Raw genomic sequence first — 25,924 nt, 5'->3', positions numbered from 1 at the left:
AGCATACATATGTGTTTGTTATGTACATGTATACACACACACACAATTGCTTTTTTAATAATTTTGTCCCTAATTCATTTTGTTTAACCAGACTTCCTCTCCTCACTGTCCTTTTTGACAATATACATTACTTAGATGTAAAATTATACTATAGATATTATTGTTGTTTTTAGAAAATTAAAAAGCAAGCAGATGAAAAATATACTTAAATCTTTCCATGCCTATTGTATTATATCAGCTGTAATGAGGATGGTATTATTAAAACACTATTAAAACTAACATTTGGTTGAACAAATAGTTATCCAAGAATATATAAATATATATTATAACTTTAAAAAAATCATTTACCTCCTCCACATACAGCATCACAGTCCTCCCAACCTGAGTGCGTCCACATAAAAAGAGGTTCAGGCACTTTTGAGCTCTGATTCTCAGGAAGAGGGTCCAGTGGAATTGTGTATTCATAATGCAGACCATAATTCTGGTCATGAAAAAGCAACACCTGCAATATACACAGAATGAAGACTCATGTTCACAGACATTGCTGAAGTCCAATTATGACCAGAGGAAGAAATTAAATGGAGAGTAGTAAAGCAAGAATGAACACTACATTGCTCATGTGCACTTTCTCTGTTGGTACAGAGCTGCATTCTGGTCTTAGAGGAAACCATCACAGTCTTCTTGACTTTAAGTATTATACTGACCTACACGAAGGAAAGGGACAGAGTATTTAAATAGAATAAATGAAGGGATGTGCACAACACTCACTAGGAGAGAAGCAAAAATTGAGGCCGACTTTCTCAGATTAGAATTTTCTATAGGAAGGGGTGGTTGGATAGTTTAGAAACTGACCATTTTAAGGCAACCGTATTGTTAACTCACTGTTCAATGTAATTCCACAGAGAAACCATACAACTTTTTCTCCAGATTTGTTTCTTTTTTACTATAACAATTTTCACTAGCAGCACACTGCAACTGTTGAACACACAATACAGTCCATGTGAAGCTATTGTTACTTATAAACCATTTAAATTTAGCCTAAATCCCTGTCAAAAAGGAATGTGTGACTTAGTTGTTCTAGAGATGTATACGTTTATGATGGCAGGAGAATTTTATTCCCCAGTATGCTATCTGCAGTAGTAATAAGAAATAACCCATAGCAGAAGTATATTGTGGCTTCTTGTGGCTCATTGAATAAATGTGATTTTTAGAAATAAATTTGGCTCACAAACTAATTTGTGTTTCACAGTTACAGACAAACATTTTGAACACCTCTCTCCCACCAGAGTAGTGAGAGGATGTCATCACGCAAGATCTGATTCTAGATAACCCAATGGTAAAGGATGGATTTACAACTTCAGGTTTCTGCATGAAAGAATACTAGATGATGTTACTCACAAGAAAGATATAGTTTTTGGAGGACAGTGAGGATATCAGGCTTTAATTTTATTTTTGGAGGGACATATCTCCCGAGATTCTTGCATTTGGAGGATTGAAAAATGTTGAGTATTCTCCCATCATCACCCTGAGAATCACCATACTCTCTCTCCCGCTTCCAATTCTATCACCATCACTATCAACTTCACCTCTCCTCCATTCCAGTAGGTGACCACCACAGCGCACTGCTCTTACAATGTGAAGTCTCCTATATGTTTTTCACACAAAAGATTTTATCTCAGTTATGGCTTCTAGCTATCTCACATTAGGAAAAATTGTCAAGCTATTTGGATTGCTAAAGAATTCCAGAAACATAAAACACCATCCTCACCACCATGCTCTTTTATATAAAACAGGTAAAAAATATAATCCATATTGTCATACCAGTAGATGTAAAGGTGATGTTGTGGGACCTTTGGCAGAGATTTTCTCCCAGAGACCTCTCCGAACATAATGGACAGTAGTCCCAGCAATATTGAATGTTCCTGAATGTTCTATCTTCCAGTCACTATTAATGGACTGTTTGCTGGCATCTCGAAGAGCTGTGGAAATATTAGAAAATGATTTGAAACAGAACTTTACAGTAACACTTTATGACATCTTCATATTGTGCTGTCAGTATAATTTACAAGTTGGTGGAATCACAGGATCCAATTCACAAAGCTATTGGTCATTCATAACCTACATATGTACACTTCAACAACAGCACATTCTAGATTCACTTTCTGGCATGGAAACATGACAAAAAACATATGTCTGCCATTATTTGGATTCTTCTGAAGTTAGGACAGTTTTACTGGCCTGATTACAAGGATTAACGGCCTGTAGCATTATTCAGTAACTTGATTAAAACACAGGTCAGTCGGGTCTATACAAGTTCTTTGCCCCCACTACGGTAATTTTTATGAACAGACAGGACCTAAGGAATAAGGGGGACAAATGGAATGCTTCAGAAATCACAGAGCACTTCTCTGGGTCAGTGCAGATTAGGATTTAGTAACTTCCTGCTTTCAAGTGCTTTGCTTTAACTAGTAGACTCCAGTGATTACTCACTGAAAATGTGGAAATGCTGCAATTGTCCCAGACAGGCTACATTTATGCACTATATTTCCATTTTTTAAAAAACTGACTTTTGTAAATAGGCATAATTTGATGTTTCAAGCCAGGAATACCTTTTTTAGGGGGAGGGCTCTTTCCCCCTTTTGGCTTGATCATAAGTATTGATTAGACTAAATAAGACACACTTCAAATTACTGAGGTTAAATGATTTTGCATAATTTTTGATACATGAATCAGTATTTTTTTCCTTCTGTGAAGAGTCTGTAATTCTTGAAAGAATCAGACTCTTGAACAGTCATGTGAAGTAAAGTATACTCAGAGTCACCTTGTGGGCAAGAAGTTCTACACATTCCCCATTTAAATTGGATGTTTGGCTTCAGAATTATGTGAAAGAACCTCAGCACCTTAGTTCATGCTCAAAATGTCTTTTAGAGTTGTACATTAATGTGAGTCATTCCTGGTGATCAACTTCTCTCCTATTTATATTTATACTGTTATGTTATGTTTCTATGGGAAACAATGGCAATAGGACCATCGACTGGCAGGAATACAATTGCATTATTCACCAATAATGTGTGCCACTACAGCACAGTACAATAAATAGTAAGACTCTAAAATTCATTAATGCTGTAAAATATTCCTGTATTAAAAATATCCAGTGATTTAATAAGTTTCAAAAATTGTCCTTTCAGGTTTAACAATTCAACTATTTAAAGTTAATTAAGTTCCATTTAGTAGTTGCTAGTAAGGGCCAAATCCTCTCCCCAACACACAACCAAAGTAAATGGACTATAAACTGGGGAGGTCTGCAAGGCTCAGAGAGGGTAAGCTGGAATGGAATCCTCTCCCTGATCAACAGTGGAGCTGCTATGCAGCCATGTGACTGTAACAGCCTCTTCAGCTTTTGTACCCAGTCCATCATAGAAAAGAGGGGGCTTGGCTGATGAAATAATATAACTGTGGATCCATCTAGCCTACCCCTACCCATCTCCAAAACACTCCATGTTGACACATGAGGTGTGTAGAGGGTGCAGAACAGGCCTCCCATGTAACAGAACCATTCTGGTTCTTTTTGTATTCTTGTCACATCTGTGGGCCCATATTTGAGCTGCAGAATTTGACTTGAAGGAAGGAAACGTGGTCCTGTGATTAAAGCTTAAGACTGAGATCAGGAGATCTATTTTTGGCTCTGCCACAGCTTATTTAACCTTGGGCAAGTTTATCTAGATATACTGTATGTCCCAGTCCTGATTACTCCAACTGTTTTCATTCTAACATTGACAATTGCAATCTTGGTCCACTGAAGTCCATTCAAAATGCTATTGCTAAAGTAATTTCCTTGGTTCATGGCCTGGGTCTTCCATATCTTTGCATCCCTATATAAGGCCTTTCATAGTTTAACTCTGTCTTACCTATCAGTGCTAATATGTAATAAGGCCTGCCTCTACTCTACCAACAGTGCCAACCTTTATCCCCATGCATGGGAGATATTCCTTATTAATGTCCATAAAGTCAATACATTATTCTCCTTTGAATCTTTTTAAAACTCATTTATGCCATGAGATTTGCAAAACACACTAGGCACTGGCTAGACATTTGGTGTGCTGAGACTTCTGCTTAATATGCTAATCATGATGGTTTTATTTACCTTGCCCTTCCCCCCACCATTTGTTTCTGATAATCCAATCTCAAAAGTTATAGAGCAGAAATAGAAGGGATTCAAAGGTGGATGATGAAAATGACTAGAGTCATGGAAAGACTTTCATATGAGAAAAGACTGGTCTGCCTGATTTAGAAAGAAGATAACTGTGGTATACAAAATAATGAATGACATCGAGAAGGTAATTTAAGCACGCCCATTTACTCTTTCTCGTAATACAAGAACAAGTGGCAATCAATTTAATACTGCTCAGAGAAAAAAAGTTAAACAGTATGTAACTGACCTGTGGGAACAGGTTACCACTACCTTTGAGACCAAAAGGGTTTATTAAACATTGTATGGCTAATGAGAAAACATAAATACTCAAACTTCAGACTACACAACAACCACTAACTGGTAGGGAATAAGAAGAAACTTCACCCATGTGAAGGTTATTCCATTATTTTCCACTGTGTAGTTTCTTACATCTTCCTGTGAAGCATCTGATACAAGGCACTGTTAAATCAGAGTCTGGATAATCTGGATAATTTTTCCTGGGTTTATCTCTATGAACATTTAGTTCACAGCAAGTTGCGATGTAAATCATCCTCACACTAGCCTGCTGCACACTAACTGTCCATGTGGACCCTGTTGCTGCACACTAGAAGTTCCATAGTGCCATTTGATCTACCCTACTTTGAAATGGGAGTAGATTAAAGAACTGACAGCAGGGTCCACACAGACAGTTAGTACGTGGCAGGCTAGTGTGAGGTAGATTTTATCACTCCAGCTTGCTGCAAACTAAGTATTCATACAGACAAGCACCCTGTCTGTAAAATGGGAATTCCTACGTCACAGGAGTTTTATGAAGCTCAATTAATTCAGTTTCGTAAAGCCCATGAAATAAATGGAAAGACTGCCACTGCACTACGATAATGGAAAGCATAATTTACTACTTTTCGTTATTACTATGTAATCACATTTCAGAATCCTTTTGCAGTACCTAGTAAAATACTAAGAGTAATCTGCAAAGGTTATTTTATTTCAATGTGGACTGAATGCTCCTTTCTTCTCCAATCTTTACCTAGGATGAGTTGAGCACCCAACACGTGCATATCTAAACACAAGTCAGATCCTCGGACATTCTCTGTCAGTCCTGATCAATCTGATGCCACAGAATGCACTATTCTGTAATAGAGATCAAAAACTAGCCTGTACCATTTACTTAATAACTGAGTAATGGTGAGGTATGTGGTATATTTGCTGGATTTATGTACTGTAACGGTGTGCTCTCTCTCTTTCTTTATGTGGACACTACTGAAATGGTAGCTTTGTTCTGACATTTTAATTTTTGTTTAAGTGGAAATTGCCATTTTTTGTAGAGAAAGGATAATAGATTTTAAGAAAAAGGGGATTGAGTTCAAATGAGGGAGAAGTTCACATTTTTGTGAATTCTGAATTGATGGATAGTATATTTTGTGTGCAAAGAGGGTACAAAACTTGGTGAGCCATTGCATGTAAAGTTTCAGAAGAATGTAATTTTGACCATTTACTACTTCTCCAGGAACACTTGCCAGTGATCAAAATAGTCTTTAAAAACAAACAAACAAAAAAAACCCCATAAACCCCTGAAAGTGTACACTCTGCCTTTAGTATTTTTAAAGTAAGCCACTATTTCACATTTTCAAAGCCCATTACAGGGTTTGAAAACTAGGGAATTTGGTGACCAAATATCTTAAGCGCCTTCGAAAATTTCAGCTTAATGCCCTGTAAAAGGCAAAATTCTGTCACAAGCTTATATTTGGAACCACTATCAATGTCTCTAGAATTAGATATAATTTGACATAATGTACCAATATTAGTGTTATTTCCATTTAAATGTACTTTTGCAACCACAGTTTTCAATTTTTCATTATCCAACACTGGGACATTTAAAAATGCTAGTGCTAAATAATGAATATCATAGTTTAATTGATAAATATCTTTGATTGTGTGAAGAAATTTACTATTAACCATTATATTACTTTTATATAGCGATATTATAAATTGAATAATCTAAACTCCCCACCATCTCTCAAATAGCTGAGGGTGAACTTTGATATAATCTCTCTGTAGGAAGTTCTCCTATTAGTTGCTTCTCCCTTAATTTATTTCAGGCCACTGTTTTGAGCATAAGGAAACCAAAGAAGAATAGTTATCAGTTCCACATAACCTCTTGGCAATCGTTTGATTAGGTATATCGCAGCATGCACAGTGTCAAGAAGAGACTCTCCCTTCCCCAAAGGAAGGATTTCAGAAAAATGTTCATGTTTACAAAATCACAGTGTCTAGTGTTTACAAAAATCACATACTCCAATAATCAAACATTTATTGAAACTAACATTGTTGAATGTGCCTGAGAAATATTTCCAATAAGATGCGTAATAAAATGGGAAAGATATAATATGGAGGTAATGATGTATAATATGAATAGTAGAGAAAACAAAGATGACAGTTTATATTGATCATCAGGTTTTCCTAAAACTGAAGAGAATATACTTCTATTTTCCCCTTTTAAAATACAAATAAAATATTTAGATATTTGTGATTCAGTGTTTATTAATGGCTTTTTTGATATAACTGATGTGATTCCAAATATACATCCTGAATTTGTGTGTGAATATTACATACACTCATCTGGGTAAAGAACAAGCCTGTGGGGGTGTTCTGTTTTGTTTGTTTGTTTGTTTTTTAAGTAATAACTATCAAAGCACTGGGCATTTCCTGAGGATTACTGATGGGCAGGAAGGAGATGATGGCACCTCAGCAGAACCTCAGGCAGTTAACCTTAACAGGTCATTAATCCTCAGGAAATGCCCTGTGCCAAGGTCATCAAGGTTACTATAAAATGAAACCAAGGAGACCGGGTGTTGGGATTTTTATGGATGATACAACTTTAATTAACCTATATAAAGCAGTCTGTATTTATTCTCTCTCAACAGTTTCTGCAAATAATAAGAAGACCATCACTATTCCGCAAGGCATATGCTTAAATCTCATTGAAGTCGTAGGATTTAAGCATGTGCTTAAAGTTAAATATGTACTTAACTGCTTCGCTGAAGAGCAACGTGATTTAAATGTTTTAATTTGTGTAACTATTTTCTCATATATATATGTTTAAATCTTTAGCACTATGGACAAATTTTCACATATTCCATCACTTCCATTTTGTACCTACTCTGACAATAAAGCTGATGAATCCTCTATGTACCCAACACAATTTCTCAAGAATAGTAACTTAATGGCATTTATCAAAAAGAGTGTTGTTGCACAATTCTTCTATGTAGCTCAAGGACCAGATTAAAAAAAAAGAGAGAGAGAGTCCAGAGGCCCATATTAAAGTGTGTATGTGCAAAAATGTGTACATAATGTTTGTGTGCTACCTAGATAAATGCATGCGCAAATAGCTAATTACATGTCTAACTAGCCACTTCTGTTTAATTACCCATTTTGCATGGATAGTCTTTGAAACAGAGAATGCTAATATAAGTGTATAAATGTGCTCATATTTTTGTGCTTTGACCTTGTGTCTAGACCTCCTCCTTTAAAAATGAAAACATATAACACATGGGTCTTTTCTGAACAGGGCTCTCAGATTTAACTTTGATGAATGACAAGGAATAACTAACTTGTATTCATTTCACAATCTACTGCTTTGGCAAGGTGAGAAATCTATAAATATTTTCACCAAGCTTAAACAAATATCAGTTGAGCATGATAGACTTTCATATGCTTAATTCTGGGTGTTTTCTGAAATGTGTTGATCAATTGCTACCAGTTCTACCTATTTCATATACACAAAACACTGGACTGGGAGTCTAAGATCTGACTATGCCTTTTTCTTCTCTAATATTTGAATGAACTGCAAAGGACTACTACAGACAGCAAATGCCACAGAGTCTTCTTTGTTACCAGATTAAAACAAAATAAAACCACATAATCTTCTCTTCATGAAAAAAAATGTAAACCCACACAGTGTTTTTTTTTTTAATTTGGCAGCTTTACTTTCTATCAATATAAATCACAAAATTCATGAAATAAAGTACTAACAACTAGCAAAGATATAAAGCATTAGTAAATCCTAAAGAACATATGATTACTTTATACTGGTATAACATTAGCTCCAAAAGTGCTACATATTAACCATATTATATGAACCATTAAGCACGGGGAGGTGGAAGGGATATATGCTTGGTCTTAATACACAAAGTTGTACATATTCTTGTTGATAAAGACTAGATCCTCAGCTGGTGTAAATTGACTTCAACTGAGCTATGACAATTTAGACAAGTTGAGGATCTGGTTCAAGATATTTAAAAGCATTGTCAGAGATGATATTTAAAACTGTGTGTGCTTTGACAGGCTACATAAAAGGACTATACGACAGATTTTTTTCCTTAGGAAGCATATTCCATAATGGAAGCCACATGCAGCACAAGTGTGCATTAGATGCCTCAAAATTGAACTGGTGATTACAAATTTGTGTAGCATTAAATTCTCAAGCGTCCAAAAGATTTACATCTTTGAAAGAGATTGACTATATATCTGAGAAGTCACAAGTAATCCACTTCTGTGCTACAAACGAAAATAACTGCATTTTTTCCTTCTAACATCTGTTTAGCAGAATATCAGAAGGTAAGGAGAAGATTATAGTCGTTAGACTATAAAACAATTCTTTAGTTATATTCTAATATCCATTCTTATGAAATCATTATGGGAATGGTCATGTCATTATACACTGTCACAAGAATGAGAATTCTGCTGTAAAAGCCTAATACGTTCTTTATGAAAAACATACTGTAAACTACCTTTTTTACCCCATGTTAATGAGGTTTTTAGACAAAAGATAATTGTAGCCTGTTAAATTTGAAAATTGAGGAAAGGACAAAGCACAGCATTACTGTACAACAATTCAGCTAATACACGAAACACTGACTTTTTCATAACTTATTCTTATGATAGAGATTGTAAAGCAAGAGAAAATGAATAAAGTCTCCTGGCAACAGCTTTAACATGATGAGAAATAATACTCCTTAGAGAGAAATCTCAAATTCCTTCTTGAATACAGTGTTTTAATTCTTAAATTAATTGGATTTCTGATGCATGGAAAGGTTACCAATTAAACATCTCTGTTTTCTCTCTTTTTGTCACTGAGTACAATTTCTATCCACCCATATGAACTTAAGAATGATGTACTGAAGAAGGATCATTATTATTGACATTTTGACCATGTAGCATATCTAGGGCTGACTAGCTAAAATGTGGATCTTTTGCAGGTAACAGAGATTCTGTAAATCTTTTGAATCTGTGCAGGACCTAGTCACAGTGTGGCTGGGAGTGCATACACTGTCTCATCCCCACTTAGGATACTAGCTCCCCAAAGGTATGAGGGGAGAGAGAGAGAGAGAGAGAGAGATTTGGGCCATGGCAGGGCTGCCCAACTGCACAGAGGATCACATGTTGCACGCTCTCCTCTCCTAGGATGGTAGAGCTGCTACCATTGAATCTTATGTTCTCTGTAGGGCCCAGGAACAATTCTGACACAATCAGTCAGGATTCCTCCTGAGAGTTGCTGTTGTAGAACAGCCACTGTCTTTCTTTACTAATGTGGACTGTGGCTATAAGGCACAATTTAGTCAATACAGTTGCAGGACCCAGACCACAGTGCTTCTGCTCCCCAATACTTGTGAAGATGGAAGCACAGTTCTGATTACCCCCATACTGAATTTACACTAGTACAATAAGGGCCAAATGTTCCAACAGTCTTAACCTGGCTTCTGCTTTGGAAGTGTATGTTTTTGCAGCCATATTGCATGCCTCTCTATAGCATTTATAGAGCTTATTTTCTGAAAAATTGGCCCTGAATATGTAAAGTTGACCCACTTTGTTGTTAGGGCCAGAAATTAAGAGAATAAAGCATTCAACATTGTAAAAATAGCACAAAGAAACCTATAAAACTGAAGGACAGAAACACAAAAGAATAGTTAAATCGTTGTTTATAGGATTTGTGATAGGGAATGCTGGATGTGGATAAGGATGTATCAATGCAAATTACAACTGCCAGGTTTTAGTCACAGAGTTTTCTGCAAAAGGATCTTTTTGAGCTGAAATTTTCATTCTTGGTCTCAAACTTTGGAATTCTTTTCATTCTGTTCAGACTCTTAAACTGCTCTTAGAACTGTTGCAACCAAGCAACTTAAGAAAAGTTTAAAGGAAATTCCTTCCCGCAGTAAGAACATACAATTTTCACTTGAACAATATTGTTCAAGTCCTTTTCCTGCTGCTCAGGAATTCAATAATTCAAAAATGGCTGAACAAATGCTCTTCAAATATAACAATAGCTGGACCTCAATGAGGTTGAGTTGCTTTGTTAAGTACTTAAAATAGTAAAAGTAAAATGACAAGTGACTAAGAATTAGTGACCAACCATGATAAGGAGCACATTTCCAAAGATTTGTATCATGTCTGAGGATGCCCATTATGATACTTTGTGACATTATGTAGTGACATGAAAAAAGCTTATATATTTCTTGTTGAGCCTAACCAAAGTATTGGTTAGAAGAGGAGCTGGAGTGCTACTCACAAAGGAGTTTGATTCCCTAAGTCAAACAGAAGCATAGATTCCTCCCTCAAGCTTTGACTATTCTGTATGGGACCTGAGTATCCCAGGAGAGTATGGCCCAGATTTTTAAAGGTGATGCTGCACTCAACATTGCAATGTTTAACTGATTTAGGAGCCTAAATCTCATTTTTTTCAAAAGTGATTCAGGCACTTATGAGTTTAAGGGCTGGTCTACACTGAAAAGTTAGGTCAACCCAGCTACATTGCTCAGGGGTCGTCAGGCTCAACTACGTTGCTCAGATCTTACCCCTGATATAGACAGCACTATGTCAATGGAATGCTTCTGTCTGTAACCCACATACCTCCTGGCTGTCCCAATACAATATTATTGGGACTGTACCGCGTCCTTCATTATTAGAGTGTGCTACAAGAAGTTTGGACAAGATGAAATGGACTAGACGATGAAGCTGAGTGGTTCATATATAATAGGAACGGAGGAAGGAAATACACTCAAGTTGTAAAAGACAGGTCCACTCCTGCACAGATTAATACATTACTAAATATCTAAGGTATGTTTCATTTTCAACTTGCATTATTTAAAAATAAATTATTTTTAAAAAACAAAAATATCCTAGAAAATTTACCACTAAAACTGAGGTTATCAATTTGAGATTCTGTTGTATGAGCTGACATTATTTCCAAAAAACCCCCCAAAAAGCCATCAGTGTATTTATGCAATAGAGCAATCCAAAATACTGAACCTTTAAAGATATTTTAACAGAGCAGGAGCAGCTCTCATGATAACTTGAAAGCAAACCTTTGAACTCTGGGACTGCTATTATTAAGATTTATTATCTTAATTTTCCCTGAAAACAATGAGATTAATCATATAAAACCTTTTTATAGGTTAATTATGCTAATATAAAGATCAAACCAGGGACTTTTCATTTCATTGCACTATTAATTCTTACTGGTTCCGTTTCTCAGTTTCAACTGAAAACACAGAACAGAACAGCAACAATTGTAATTTTTCAGGAATTTATTAAAAAGTAAACACACAATTGTCATTTCCCTGAGGCATAGTTCCTTTAGAGGGCCTTTCCACAGAATTCACTTTCTTTTCATATTCTCTGTAGTTCACTTCTTAGTCACACATACCAGCAGTATGGTAATATTTTGCTGTGGGTACAAACAATAAATGAAACAAAATATACCTAAGTAGCTGTGAGCTGGTTTTTCTTCAACAACTTTGATTCTTCTTGCTCCTGCAGGTATCACCAAAGCTTCCACATAACCTAAGCATGAGATCAAATGTCATGAGTTAAATACAAAGCTACGGAACAGTAGATTTTGCATTTTAATCTGCTATTTTTTTTTCTTTTTAATATTGTATCATATTTTCCAGGATGCCCTGTCATAAACAGCCTTGACAAAGATAGCTTGTACTATGAACGTCCAAAAATAAGTTCATGTAAAGGGTTTGTTCCATGGTTATTGTGATTGACTGCTATGAATGCTAATGGGAGATGCCCATATAGAGCCAGAACATCAGAGCTGCTGAGCACTTACAACTCTCATTGACTTCATGGGACCTGATACAGCGAAGTATTACTTTAGCATGAGCCTTACTTTAAGTCTGTGAGTAGTCTCAGAGACTGCCTGGGAGTTAAGGATGCTCAACACCTCATGGAATCAGGCCCATAAACAAGGAAAGAATATATCCCTCTGTGTCTTTAATTAGCACTCCTATATGAAAAAAAATACTTCGAAGATAAGTTGCACAAGGCTTATTTTCTCTCCACTTCATGACATAAGGAGATGGGGCTGCTACGTTTCCTGACAGCCCCATTAAAACCTCTGAAACATTGAAAACACACAATTATCCATGTGATGTAGTATATATAATATATACAATGATCTACAGCCAAATGAACATCATAAAGCTGATATTCCTTCAAGAAGTTTTGTGGGCAGAAACCACAAGGGTGGAGTTGGCTCAAGATAAATAGAGTCCTCTATCATTATGGGCACCTGAAGCCCATGGTGGAATTCCCACATTATGTGGCATCTATAATGTTGATGTTCTGGTTTTAAAAAATTAACAAACAAAATACATTTAATGTGGTTTCTAGATCTCTTTTGTTCCTTTACCATACTCAACCCTTATTCTTACATAAATTTGAGCTTTCAGGAGTGCGGTCAAAGGGTCAAACGAAGGGAACCTGATGGGGACACCGAGCAGAGAACCTCGGATAGTGCCCACTGCGCTCGAAGGCATCAAAGGAGCCAGCGGACGCCGCCTAGAGGAACTCTGCCCGGATGTGTGAACGGATGGAGGATCGGAAATAGGCCCCACAGTCACAGGATGCCCCGTCAGCCAACCTCCTCTCCCTGGTTTTATAGAAGGCCATTTTAGCCAGGGCCAGGAGGAGGTTGACCAGGAGGTCCCGTGACTTTGTGGGGCCATGGATAGGAAGTGCGTACATAAGGAGGTGAGGGGAAAAGTGCAGCCAAAAACGTAACAGGATATCTGAGAGGAGCTGGAATAGGGGCTGCAACCTGGCGCACTCCAGGTAAATGTGCGCCAGGGTCTCCCTCACGCCGCAGAAGGGGCAGGTGTCCGGGACGGGGGTGAACCGTGCCAAGTACATGTCCATGCTCACGGCTCCATGAAGCAGCCCCCAAATGATATCCCCAGCGGGCCTCGGGACTAAGGTGGAATATAGGCTGGCCCACCTGGGCTCCTCACCCTCCAGAGGTGACAAGAGGTCCCACCACTTTGTGTCGGGGCGGGACATGAGGGTGAGGATGTGAAGGGTGTGGAGCACGAGCGTGTATAGATGTTTCCTCGGCGTGGTCTGGAAACAAACCGGCTGCAAATCATGCAGCCAGCTCACGGTGAAGGGGTGAGTTGGTCGGGTCCACGGGGCCTGGGCCCGACGAAAAGGTCCGGAGGGCCTGCAGTGGAGGGTGGGCGGGGCATGCCCTCTCGCAGGACTTAGTCAAGGTAGGCCTGAGCAGTGGGCGGTAAAGCAGCCCTCGCCTCCTGAAGTACACGCCGGGGAGTATGAGGCCGGGAGAGCTCCATCACCGAGCGAGCATCAGGGGATCCAGCCAATCTCCCTGGTCGTAGTCCAGGAGGTCCCCACCTCTGGTGACATCTGCCAGGACCAACCTCTGGCGCACTGAGGGGGACTCCACCACCTGCACATGGAGCTGAGGGTTCTGTAGCAGGGGCTCTGCAAGGAGTTCTGCCCCCTCGGTGGCTGCCACAGACCTGGTCACTGGTAACAGTTTCCAGGTCTGGAGGAGGTCCTGGTAGAAGACCGGCAGCCCGGAGAGGTCTTGCGGAAGACCCCTCGGATGGAGATAAAGGAGCTGCTGGTCATATTGGAGCCCTCGGAAGCAGCGCAGGAAGGCGTGCACCAGTACTCTCCATGCCGGACTACCTACACTCTAAACGAGCCTCTGCAGGGCCTTGAGGTGGAAGACATGGACCGGAGTGTGTAGGCACTTCAGGCCCTGTCCTCCCTCCTCCAGGGGCAGATGGAGGACCCCTGCAGAGACCCAGTGCACTCCTGGCCGAAAGAACTCCAGAATCACCCTCCGGAGGTTGGCAGGAAGCCCAGGGCTGGGACCAGGGTGTTGAGCCGGTACCAGAGCATGGACAGGTCTAGTTGATTGAGCACTAGTGCTCTCCCTCGAAGGGAGAGGCTCGGAGTAGTGCTGTCCATTTCTGGAGCCGCTCTGTCACCCTACCCTCTAAACCATGCCAGTTCTCTGGTGGAGACAGATGCGTGGCAGAAAGGTAAATGCCAAGATAGAACAGCGGACCTGCACTCCACCAGATGGCCTGAAGCGCGGGTAGGAGGGAGCTCACCTGCCACCCGTCCCTGACCACCAGGCCAGAGCTCTTAACCCAGGTGACTAGGGCGGAGGAGGCTGCTAAGTAGATGGCCTGGCAAGCCTCCACCCGCACCAAGTCACCCGGGTCCTGGATCACAAGGAGCACGTCAGCGGCGTATGCCGACAGGACCAGCTCCAGCTCCGGCTCTTGCAGCACCAATCCCGTCAACCTCCGACAGAGGACACAGAGGAAGGACTCAATCGCTAGAGCGTACAGCTGGCCAGAGAGGGGGCACCCCTGCCGTACTCCTCGCCTGAAGGTCAGTTGCCCCTCACCAATGAGGGATACCCCTGGTGACTCAGGTCCTGGCTGCGTGGCACTGGCTGTCACCCCAATAGGCTCAGTGGCCATCAGCGGGGTGCCACCTGTGGCCGGGCAGATGGAAGAGTCCAGGGGACCCTCGGAGGTGGGAGCAGGAACAGTGGTTAGGGGGCGAGAGAGCATGGGGAAAGGGGGGCCGGGGTGAGGTCGCTCAGATCGAGGCCCGCTGGCAGAGGGTTGTCCTCCCCCGGGTGACCGGGGTCAGACCCAGGGCCTCAATCTCCTCGTAGATGGAAATCACCACCCCGGGTCCACCCTGCCAGCGTCTGAAGCAACACTGGCGGGGCTTGCTGGGGCCTTAGGCATCAAAGGGGCAGGAGGGGCTCCATCGGGGGCCTCCCCAAGGAGGGGCTCTAGTGGAGGGGCGGTGCTACCCTCAGCTGCTGCCACATCTTCCCCAGCCGGCACGGGTGGAAGGAGTACACCCGAGGGCAAGGCAGAAGGCTTGATGTTGGTGCCCCCCTTCCTGGCCTTCTGGGGGGCCTCCGAATCCAATGGCAGAGTGGAGCTCGAGCATTCCACTTGCCCCGCTTTCCCTGTACTAGGGCCCAGCCCTCCATGGCATCATCTGAGAGCTGGCTAAGAGGGGTCGGGTTGGGGGGCAGGGGCGATGGCTCAGGGACTTGGGGAGGTAACAGTGGGGTGGCATGAGGAAGGGAAGAATCCCCCTGGGGCAGGCCCTCTCATATGCCCAGTGGTATCCCCGCCACACCCTCCTCCACAAGCCCCAACAGACTGCACACACCAGAGGCGGGGCATGCTGGGGCATGCTGGGGGAGGTACCCCTTGGGCCTGAGTGGGAGCAGTGGTGGACTGAGAAGTACTGAGAACAACCAGGCCGGGAGTGGGGCAGAGGAACCAAGGGGCTAGCTTCAGAGCTGGGGCGGGACAAACAAACAAAAACTGAAGAGGGAAAAGGGCAGGGCAGGCAAACAAACTGGAGCTAGCAAGGGGCTAGGGCAAAAAGGTGGGGGAAGCAAGGGCTGCAAGGGGAGACAGGGAGACTGCTGTAGCGGTGGGGGGGAGAGGAAGTCTGGGAGGCGGGGCAGCACGTGCGCCCATTTGCCGTTGCAAAAAAAGAGTCAGTTTGGGCTGGCTGCTGCTTCAGGCCCAAAAAGTGGTGAAAGGGCGCGGCAATCCAGGCGAGCAGCTAAGTCCTCGAGGCAGGAGCTGAGGCAGATGGTAAACAGCCAGTGGGAGTGGTGGAGGGGGCAACGGTGGAGGTGGGGGCACACAGATGGGCCAGGGGGCAGGCTCCCCGCCACACCCCCTGTATCCCCACAAACACATTCAAAACCCCCACCCCAAGAGCACAGTTTGAAAGTTACTCAGTCTTGGAGGCCCCCTCCACGGTGGTCCGCAGAGTCTCAGCACGCTCCCCCCAGCGGCAAATGATCCTCTTTGTCCTGCTCCATGAGGCTCCAGCAGCTCCCGGACAGTAAACACCACAGCAGCAGCTCCAGTGACTCCAGGTGGCAGTCTGGCAGCCAGGCAGGCAGGAAGGACCCCTCAGAGGTGGTGGTGGTGGTGTCCACGGCAGCAGCTGGGGCTGGAGCCGGGGTCCCTCACTCCCCTCCTCCGGGGAGCAGGCCAGCAGCCCCCTGCAAGGGGCTGCAGCAGAAGCAGCAGCAACTAAGGGTTGGGGAGGGTCTGACCCAGCCAGGGGAGCAGCTGGAACAGCAGCAGCAGCAGGGACAGCTTAGGGCCTTGCAGCAGCAGCCCCCTACCTCCTTCCTCCCTCCATGCCAGAGGGCTACAGGAGAGTGAATGAAGGGAGATATATTAGTCCTGGGTTAAGCAGGTCCCTTTTCCTTGGGTAAGGTAACAGGGGCAGTTCCAGACCAATCAAGAAGTTGCTGGAATCAATTAAGGCAGGCTAATTAGCACACCTGATGCCAATTAAGAAGCTACCAGAATCAATTAGGACAGGCAGGCTAATCAGGGCAGGCTAAAAAGGACCTCACTTCAGTTAGTGAGGTACGTGTGAGGAGCTGGGAGTAAGAGGCACGCAAGAAGCTGAGAGTGAGTAGATGTACCGCTGGAGGACTGAGAAGTACAAGCGTTATCAGACATCAGCAGGAAGGTCCGATGGTGAGGACAAAGAAGGTGTTGGGAGGAGGTCATGGGGAAGTAGCCCAGGGAGTTGTAGCTGTCACAGGAGACACTCTAGACAGCTGTAATCCACAGGGCCCTGGGCTGGAACCCGGAGTAGAAGGTGGGCCTGGGTTCCCCCCATTCCCCTAACTCCCTATTTGATATAAGAGAAGTTGATCTGGACTGTGGGTCCCACCAGAGGGGAAGATCTCTGGCCTGTCCCCTGACCAATTATGTGGGCCAGGAGAGACTGTGGGAATTGTTCTCTTCCTTTTCCCCATGCTGGCCAGTGATGAGGTTAGCTGAGTGAACGGCAGGTTTGTGCCACTAACAAAAGGAGCCAAACTGAGGACTGCCCTAAACCTCTGAGGCAAGCAAATCCACCAGAAAGCGCAGAACCCAGCAAGGCAGAGGAGGAACTTTGTCACAATATTAATAACTTGGTGAACTTTTAAGTTATTTTTTCAGTTAATAAGAAAGTAGGATTTGTTAAAATGTTGCATAGTCAGCTGCTTTAAATTAAAAAATGGTTAAAAGGCAGTGCAGGAAACCAGTTATTGGTGCAAAGCTATATCTAACCAGAAATTTTATTTATGAACTAAGACTTTAAAAACCCCTAGTCAGATCTCACAGAATGAATAATAACATATGACCGTACATTTTGTAAATATAGTTGTAATATGAAATTATATTACTTAGTATTGACATCATTGTGCTTGATATCCTATAGTTGACATGAAATTATGACAAATTGAAATTGTCATATTTAAAAAAATGTTAAAAATTAATTAATTAAAATTTCTCTGAACAATTTAAATTTCAGTTCCAAAGTTGGAAAATATCTCTTCATATAGTCATGCTTCAAAGTTGATTAGTACTGCTCCATTATATTTCTAACCTAAAATCCTACAATATGTTTGGATATTTATCTCTGTTATAAATGCGAGTTGACAGATTTTGATTGATAGCTTTTTAGATTCAAACTTTGATCTGTAACTGAATTTAGCCACTCTTTCTTTATATGTTCCTAGCCTCCAGACTTGTTTTTGTTTCAGTTTTCCCTGTCCTACATTATCTCCAGCCTCAGGAAGGGCTAAATTCAAGTATCTGAAGGCTTTGTACAATTTTCTTTTCTAAAGCACTGCTTAGATTAGTCTAGATTGCACTGAAATCTCTCAATTTTTTTTCAAACATATATAGTCTGCTTCTCATTATACTATCTTGTGCAAAATAATCTACTCGCTATCTTGAAATTTTGCAAATTTCTTTAGAAAGAAACATTTCACCGTTGAAATAATGATCTATCAAATGCACTTTCAGATAAAGGATTGTTCCAAATGTGTTTGCTTCTAGATGCAGCAAAAAGTGGACAACCTTATGGCTTTAGGCCCCAATTCTGCAAACACTCATGTGCATAAGTCATCCTATTCAGCTCTATGGGAAGACTGACACGAGAGTCAGTTTAGGCCTTAGCTGCTAAAACATTTCAGAAATGCCATTCAGATTTATGATATTATTCACAATATTATACTCATGTTATGACACTTTATAAGAAGTTTTCTTTGGACATTTGTCCTTTATATTCTTTGTTTCCTCTTTTGCTTAAAGACCTTCATGTAGGTGATGTATAGTAATCTGGATAACATTTATTCTCAAGAACAGTAAACAAATGCAGGTACTGTGTGTCAAAACTGTGAAGTGGGGTTTACTAAATACTTGTTTCAATCTGTCAGAAACAGCCTCTTCTATGAAACAGTCCTTCATACCGAGGGAAACACTATTTTATACAACTGCAGCCAATGCAAATTAGATAATTCCTTCTCTATTGTAATTTAATAAATACATAACAGACAGAGCATCATTTTACAATTTCTTAATTAGAAAATTTTCATGTGAATTTTCCACTCACATCTCAACTACTGCATGTCATAATCAAACAACAATCAATAGCTTTACAGAAGTCTTTTGCAGCTCTCTGAATGTAGTTCTCAGGCACTTATTGTTAAGCAAAAATGGAGCATACCTCTTGACACACAATTTCATCAAAACACTGCATGGTTTATTAAGTAAAAAATAAGCAGATATACCTGCTCCTCTGGTATGGTTAAAATCGCCTTTAATAACTTTGCATGATTTTCCATTACCATTGCAGATACCACAATGATCTTCTCGTGCCAGAGATCCTAATATTCCATCACAGCCAAATTTCTGTGGAGAAAAATAAACCTATTATTGTAATTAAGGGTTAGATTGTGCGTTGAGACTGGTGCAGAGCTGTCCCGCCACAGGGAGAGCACCACAAGGCATTTCAGATGACAACTTGCCTCCCCACTTTGGAGGGACATGCAGCTTATTAACAACCCCCCACCCCATTCATGTGGCTGGCAAGTTCTCTTGGCTGGTGTATATAGGGTGGAGCCATGTCCCAGCCCCCTCCTTGCCCTGCCCCTTCACCTTTGTGACACTATGCACTCCTGGGGGTGGTAGGGACAGCACAATCCCTATGTTCACCTGATCACAGAGTCAGTAGCTTTATTTGGTGCTTACACTGGCTATGCAAAGTGGGGAAGGTTCGTTGGGCTCCTCTGTAAATGCACCCACATAAGGGCCAGGCACAATCTGACACCAAATCATTTACTGTGCTAGTTTACTATATTAAAAAAAATGTAAAAGTGTCTGGAACTTGTATTATGTACTTGGAAATGTAGCCCTCACTAATGTTTTATTGAAAGGCTATCAACACAAATACTAAACATAAAACAAGAAACATTTATTCTAGCAGTAAACAAATTACTCTGCTATGCTTATTTCTGTTCATAAACATCATTGCTAATTTGATAACAAAAAACAGATTACAATGAATACCATATGTGGTTCTTATATTAAAAAGTCTAGAGATCCCAGCATAACCAGAATTAACTGTATTGGTATAGGTACTGTCTGACACAGGGAAGAAAGGCGAGCAGCAGAATACGGACCCTGGACTTCAGAAAAGCAGACTTTGACTCCCTCAGGGAACTGATGGGCAGGATCCCCTGGGAGAATAAAATGAGGGGGAAAGGAGTCCAGGAGAGTTGGCTGTATTTTAAAGAATCCTTATTGAGGTTACAGGGACAAACAATCCCGATGTGTAGAAAGAATAGTAAATATGGCAGGCGACCAGCTTGGCTTAACAGTGACTCCTTGCTGATCTTAAACACAAAAAAGAAGCTTACAAGAAGTGGAAGATTGGACAAATGACCAGGAAAGAGTATAAAAATATTGCTCGGGCATGCAGGAGTGAAATCAGGAAGGCCAAATCATACTTGGAGTTGCAGCTAGCAAGAGAAGTTAAGAGTAACAAGAAGGGTTTCTTCAGGTATGTTAGCAACAAGAAGAAAGTCAAGGAAAGTGTGGGCCCCTTACTGAATGAGGGAGGCAACCTAGTGACAGAGGATGTGGAAAAAGCTAATGTACTCAGTGCTTTTTTTGCCTCTGTCTTCATGAACAAGGTCAGCTCCCAGACTACTGCACTGCGCAGCACAGCATGGGGAGGAGGTGACCAGCCCTCTGTGGAGAAAGAAGTGGTTCGGGACTATTTAGAAAAGCTGGACGAGCAAAAGTCCATGGGGCTGGATGCGCTGCATAAGAGAGTGCTAAAGGAGTTGGTGGATGTGATTGCAGAGCCATTGGCCATTATCTTTGAAAACTCATGGCGATCGGGGGAAGTCCCGGACGACTGGAAAGGCTAATGTAGTGCCCATCTTCAAAAAAGGGAAGAAGGAGGATCCTGGGAACTACAGGCCAGTCAGCCTCACCTCAGTCCCTGGAAAAATCATGAAGCAGGTCCTCAAGGAATCAATTCTGAAGCACTTAGAGGAGAGGAAAGTGATCAGGAACAGTCAGCATGGATTCACCAAGGGCAAGTCATGCCTGACTAATCTAATTGCCTTCTATGACGAGATAACTGGTTCTGTGGATGAGGGGAAAGCAGTGGACGTGTTGTTCCTTGACTTTAGCAAAGCTTTTGATATGGTCTTCCACAGTATTCTTGCCAGCAAGTTAAAAAATATGGGCTGGATGAATGGACTATAATGTGGATAGAAAGCTGGCTAGATTGTCGGGCTCAACGGGTAGTGATCAATGGCTCCATGTCTAGTTGGCAGCTGGTATCAAGTGGAGTGCCCCAAGGGTTGGTCCTCGAGCCGGTTTTGTTCAATATCTTCATAAATGATCTGGAGGATGGTGTGGATTGCACCCTCAGCAAGTTTGCAGATGACACTAAACTGGAAGGAGAGGTAGATAGTATACAGAGGGCCCTAGACAAATTAGAGGATTGGGCCAAAAGAAATCTGATGAGGTTCAACAAGGACAAGTGCAGAGTCCTGCACTTAGGACGGAAGAACCCCATGCGCCGCTACAGACTAGGGACTGAATGGCTCGGCAGCAGTTCTGCAGAAAAGGACCTAGGGGTTACAGTGGACGAGAAGCTGGATATGAGTCAACAGTGTGCCCTTGTTGCCAAGAAGGCCAATGGCATTTTGGGCTGTATAAGTAGGGGCATTGCCAGCAGATCGAGGGACGTGATTGTTCCCCTCTATTCGACATTGGTGAGGCCTCATCTGGAGTACTGTGTCCAGTTTTGGGCCCCACACTACAAGAAGGATGTGGAAAAATTGGAAAGAGTCCAGTGGAGGGCAACAAAAATGATTAGGGGACTGGAACACATGACTGAGGGAAGGCTGAGGGAACTGGAATTGTTTAGTCTGCGGAAGAGAAGAATGAGGGCGATTTGATAGTTGCTTTCAACTACCTGGATGGATCTAGACTGTTCTCAGTGGTAGCAGATGACAGAACAAGGAGTAATGGTCTCAAGTTGCAGTGGGGGAGGTTTTGGTTGGATATTAGGAAAAGCTTTTTCACTAGGAGGGTGGTGAAACACTGGAATGCGTTACCTAGGGACTTGGTGGAATCTCCGTCCTTAGAAGTTTTTAAGGTCAGGCTTGACAAAGCCCTGGCTGGGATGATTTAGTTGGGGATTGGTCCTGCTTTGAGCAGAGTGTTGGACTAGATGACCTCCTGAGGTCCCTTCCAAACCTGATATTCTATGATTCTAGGTGCACTCATCCAGTGAAACCAACAAAACCTCCACTCCTTCTCATAAATTATCAAGGCAAGGGCAGACTAACTAGAAAATAAAATAGAGAAATTACTGTGAACTGAAAATCTATTCGTGTTCAAGTACATGATGACTGTTACTCCATTTCTCCATTATAGTTGTTTTAAATTAAAGAGAAGAAAGTAGCAGCTCAGGATTTTCATATGGGAGTTGTATTCCTATTTCCTATTATCATATATCTAGACTAGGATAACATGGGCATTTTTAAAGTGTATAAGTTAAAGTGTTTGAATTAACACGTTAGCTGGTTAGGATGAAACCTACACATTAAAATACAACTTGCCCCATTTGCAACAGGGTTTTATAATGTGTGGATTAAAACTTTTAGCTAATACTTTAAAAAATCTCTTTATCATAACCTAGGCATACTCTGATGTGGCATAGGGTTTAGAGGATGCCTGTGCAAGGTCTACCATTGCAGTAAAGACAATGACTGAGTGGTGTAGGGCTATCCACAGATTATATTTTCAATAATTAATTAGGATGGAGCCAAAAAGAAACCTCTGGGACTAAAAAGGAGTGAGGAGGACAAAGGGCCACCAAATGAGACAAAGAGAGAGCAGTTAGAGTACCATGTACCAAGTGAAACTTTAAGGCATAAACTTTAAGTAATATGCACACAGGGCCGGCTCCAGGCACCAGCTTTCCAAGCACTTGCTTGGGGCAGCAATGAGAATGGGGCGGCAGTCCGTGTCCCACAGCGGCAATTTGGTGGTATGCACAGAATTAGTGTTAAGCTTTTATTATACATGATTCAGGCCCCGGGGTTGTTGTTTATCTTGACCTATAATTCTGTATTTCTGGAAATCAGGCTGAATTAAATATACATGCACACTCTACATCAGTGTTTCCCTTGCTTCTGAAAGATGAGCCCCTCTTCAAGACAATGAAATCAATCATCTATTGCCTCATCCCCACTAAGTGTTGTTAAAGATCTGCTCATCTGAATGTATACATTTTCTGTACTGTCTTTCCTCAGCCCCAGCTAGTCCTTCAGGTACTGCGCCATATAACATATTGTAATAAGTGAAATGAATTTAAAATATTACGTTTTATATGTAGATATAAGAGGAAGGCAGTAACCCAGCTCTGGACATTCCTTATGCAATATTCTACCAGAATTAATACGTATGTACAGTATGTTAAAAGTTGAGTCTAAAGAATTGATTTATACCTGGCATCTACCATTTGCGCAGATATCTAATCCATGCTGACCACAAGTCGTCCCATCCATCACCTTTTCTGTTAGAAGAATAGGCTGATCCTTTCCAACAGGGGAACAATATAATGCACAAGGCTTTTCTTTAATAGAAATTGGTGAAAAAAAATGCCAAGTTAGTAAAACTGATTTAATCGAAGTAAACTTCTTCCAAACCAATGTTTTTGGTGGTGGCGCTCAGCCTTCTTTATATTAATCAATGTTAATTATAACAAAAACTTATTTCATTTTATTTAATACAAATGGGGGAAAAAAGATACTGAATCTTTCTTCTGTTTGGTAAACTACAGCTCTTTTTCCTGTTAGAAAACAACTGTATTAAAAACTTCAGTCTACATAATACTCATGTCATGTTAACTGCTACAATTAGAATATGCACATGTTAGCTGTCTAATATTTTGGTTGAAAGAGGAGATTACTTACCTGTATCTGGAGGTTCTTTAAGATGTGTGGTCCCTATCTGTATTCCAAAAGTGGGTGCGCATGCACACCATGCGCTGGGTCTGAACGTTTTCAGCAGCAGTGTCTGTTGTCCAGCATGGGCACCTTACTTTGCCACGCTCTCCAGAAGAGGTTATAAGAGGTTGTGTGGGGAGATGCACCCTCAATCTCCCTCTTACCGCTGAATAGAGAGTCCACAGCAAAGAGGATAGTGGGCGGGTATTGGAATACAAATAGGGACCACACATCTCGAAGAACCTCCAGTTACAAGTAACTCTTCTTCTTCGAGTGATTGTCCCTATATGTATTTCAAATGCAGGTGAGTATGAAGCACAGCTTGGAGGTGGTTGTGAGGACATGATAGGTAAGGCCGACTGCAGGACAACAAGACCTACGGTTGGATCTGCATCTGCCCACTGGTTGATGGTGTAGTGCGCTATGAAGGTGTGGATGGAGCACAACAGATCTCATGCCAGGGGACATCTGACAGGGAGGCGGCAGTGTTTGTGTGCGCCACTGTGGAATGAGCCATGATCCTACTGGGCAGTGTGGGAGCACGCAGAGCATTCAGTAATGCACTTAGGGATCCATTTGGATATGTGCTGCAAGGAAAGGGCTTGCCCTTTCTACCATTCTGCAATGGCCATGAAGAGGCATGGGGAGGTGCAGAATGCATGAGTCCTGTCCAAGTAGAAGGCCAGTGCCCTGTGGACATCCAGGTAATGCAGTGTCCTGTCCGTGGGAGTGGTGTGTGGCATAGGATGGATGACTGGGAGCTGGATGGACTGGTTGAAATGGAAATGAGATGGAAATCAGAAGTTTTGGGAGGAACTTAGGGTGAAGGCACAGGGAGACTTTGTCCTATGTAAAATTTTATATGGGGGGCAGGGAGGAGTCAGCCATCATGGCCGCCAATTTGCTGACAAGCTGGGTGGAAGTGATGGCCACAAGAGGACCTTCATGAATAGATGTGTGAGGGAGCATATGGCCAGTGGTTTGAAGGGAGGCTTGGTGAGGGCAGATGGCACAAGATTAAGGTCTCAGGGGTGGAGTAGTGGTAAGGACCGGCATGAAAAAGTTCATCAGACCCTTCAGAAACCAGGTAGTGGTAGGGTGGGTAAACACCAACTGTCCATCCAGTGGAGGGAGGAAGGCACTAAATGCCGTGAGGTGGACACAGATCGAGCTGAGTGCAAGGCCTGAGTTCTTAAGCTCCAGGAAATGGCCTAGTGGGGAAGGTGGTGGTGTTGCACCCAGGAAGTGAAGCGCTTCCACTTCATGGCACAGCACATCCATATGGCATCCCATCTGCTGTGCATAAGTACAAAGCAGACGGATGACAAACAGACATTGTCTACATGTGAGCCCCATCCAAAACCCAGGCTGTCAGCTCAAGCGGGCCCGTGTTGGGGTGTCGAACCCTGCTGTTGTCGTGGGTGAGGAGGTCTGGCAGGGTGGAGCGGCTGATTGGTGAGCGGGCGGACAGTCTGAGTAGATCAGGAAACCAGAACTGTAGGGGCTAGCACAGGGCTACCAGGATGAATGTGGCTTTGTCTCGGGGGATCTTACGCAGGAATCTGTGGGTGGAGGGGAATGGCAGAAAGGAGTACTAGAGGCCATCACCTTTGGAGTCTCAACCCCTCGTCCCCCTGGAGCAGTAGAGGGGAATTTGTGGTTTGCTTGAGTTCCCAGTGAGGCACAACAGATGGAGCAGAGAGTGGGGTCGTGGAGTTCCCACTCATGGTTGAGGTACCAGGTGTGGCTGAGTGCATCTGCCAGGGGGTTCTGGGCCCCCCAGAAGGTATACTGCGTGGGGCACAATGTAGTGGCAGAAACACCAGTTCCAGAGGTGGATGGCCTCCATGCAGAGTGGCCAGGACCTGGTGCTGTCTTGTTTGTTTGTGTATGCCACTGCGGTGGTGTTGTCCGAGAGAATCTAGACATGTTGATTGTGGAGCAGAGGCAGGAACGTGTGACAAGTAAGGTGGACCATGCACAGCTCCAGAATGTTGATGTGCATGCATTCTTCTCTGGGAGTCCATGTCCCC

The 25,924-nt window shown here is 42.4% G+C and overlaps 1 protein-coding gene across 1 annotated transcript in view; it reads right to left on the bottom strand.

The window, feature by feature from the left end:
• The window catches only part of ADAMTS19 (ADAM metallopeptidase with thrombospondin type 1 motif 19), a 274,632-nt gene that overhangs the window by 40,698 nt on the left and 208,010 nt on the right, over window positions 1-25,924 (bottom strand). The window contains exons 14-18 of the mRNA XM_048851712.2: window positions 23,391-23,518; window positions 19,146-19,266; window positions 11,951-12,031; window positions 1,822-1,979; window positions 349-502 (exon numbers count right to left, since the gene is read on the bottom strand). Coding sequence (XP_048707669.2) covers window positions 349-502; window positions 1,822-1,979; window positions 11,951-12,031; window positions 19,146-19,266; window positions 23,391-23,518 — 642 coding nt within the window. The remainder of the gene's footprint in view (window positions 1-348; window positions 503-1,821; window positions 1,980-11,950; window positions 12,032-19,145; window positions 19,267-23,390; window positions 23,519-25,924) is intronic.

Source organism: Caretta caretta, chromosome 5 (genome assembly GCF_965140235.1).
Source record: "Caretta caretta isolate rCarCar2 chromosome 5, rCarCar1.hap1, whole genome shotgun sequence".
NCBI lineage: Eukaryota > Metazoa > Chordata > Testudines > Cheloniidae > Caretta > Caretta caretta.
Note: the sequence above shows the minus strand (reverse complement) of the source record. Positions and strands in the feature narration are given on the sequence as shown.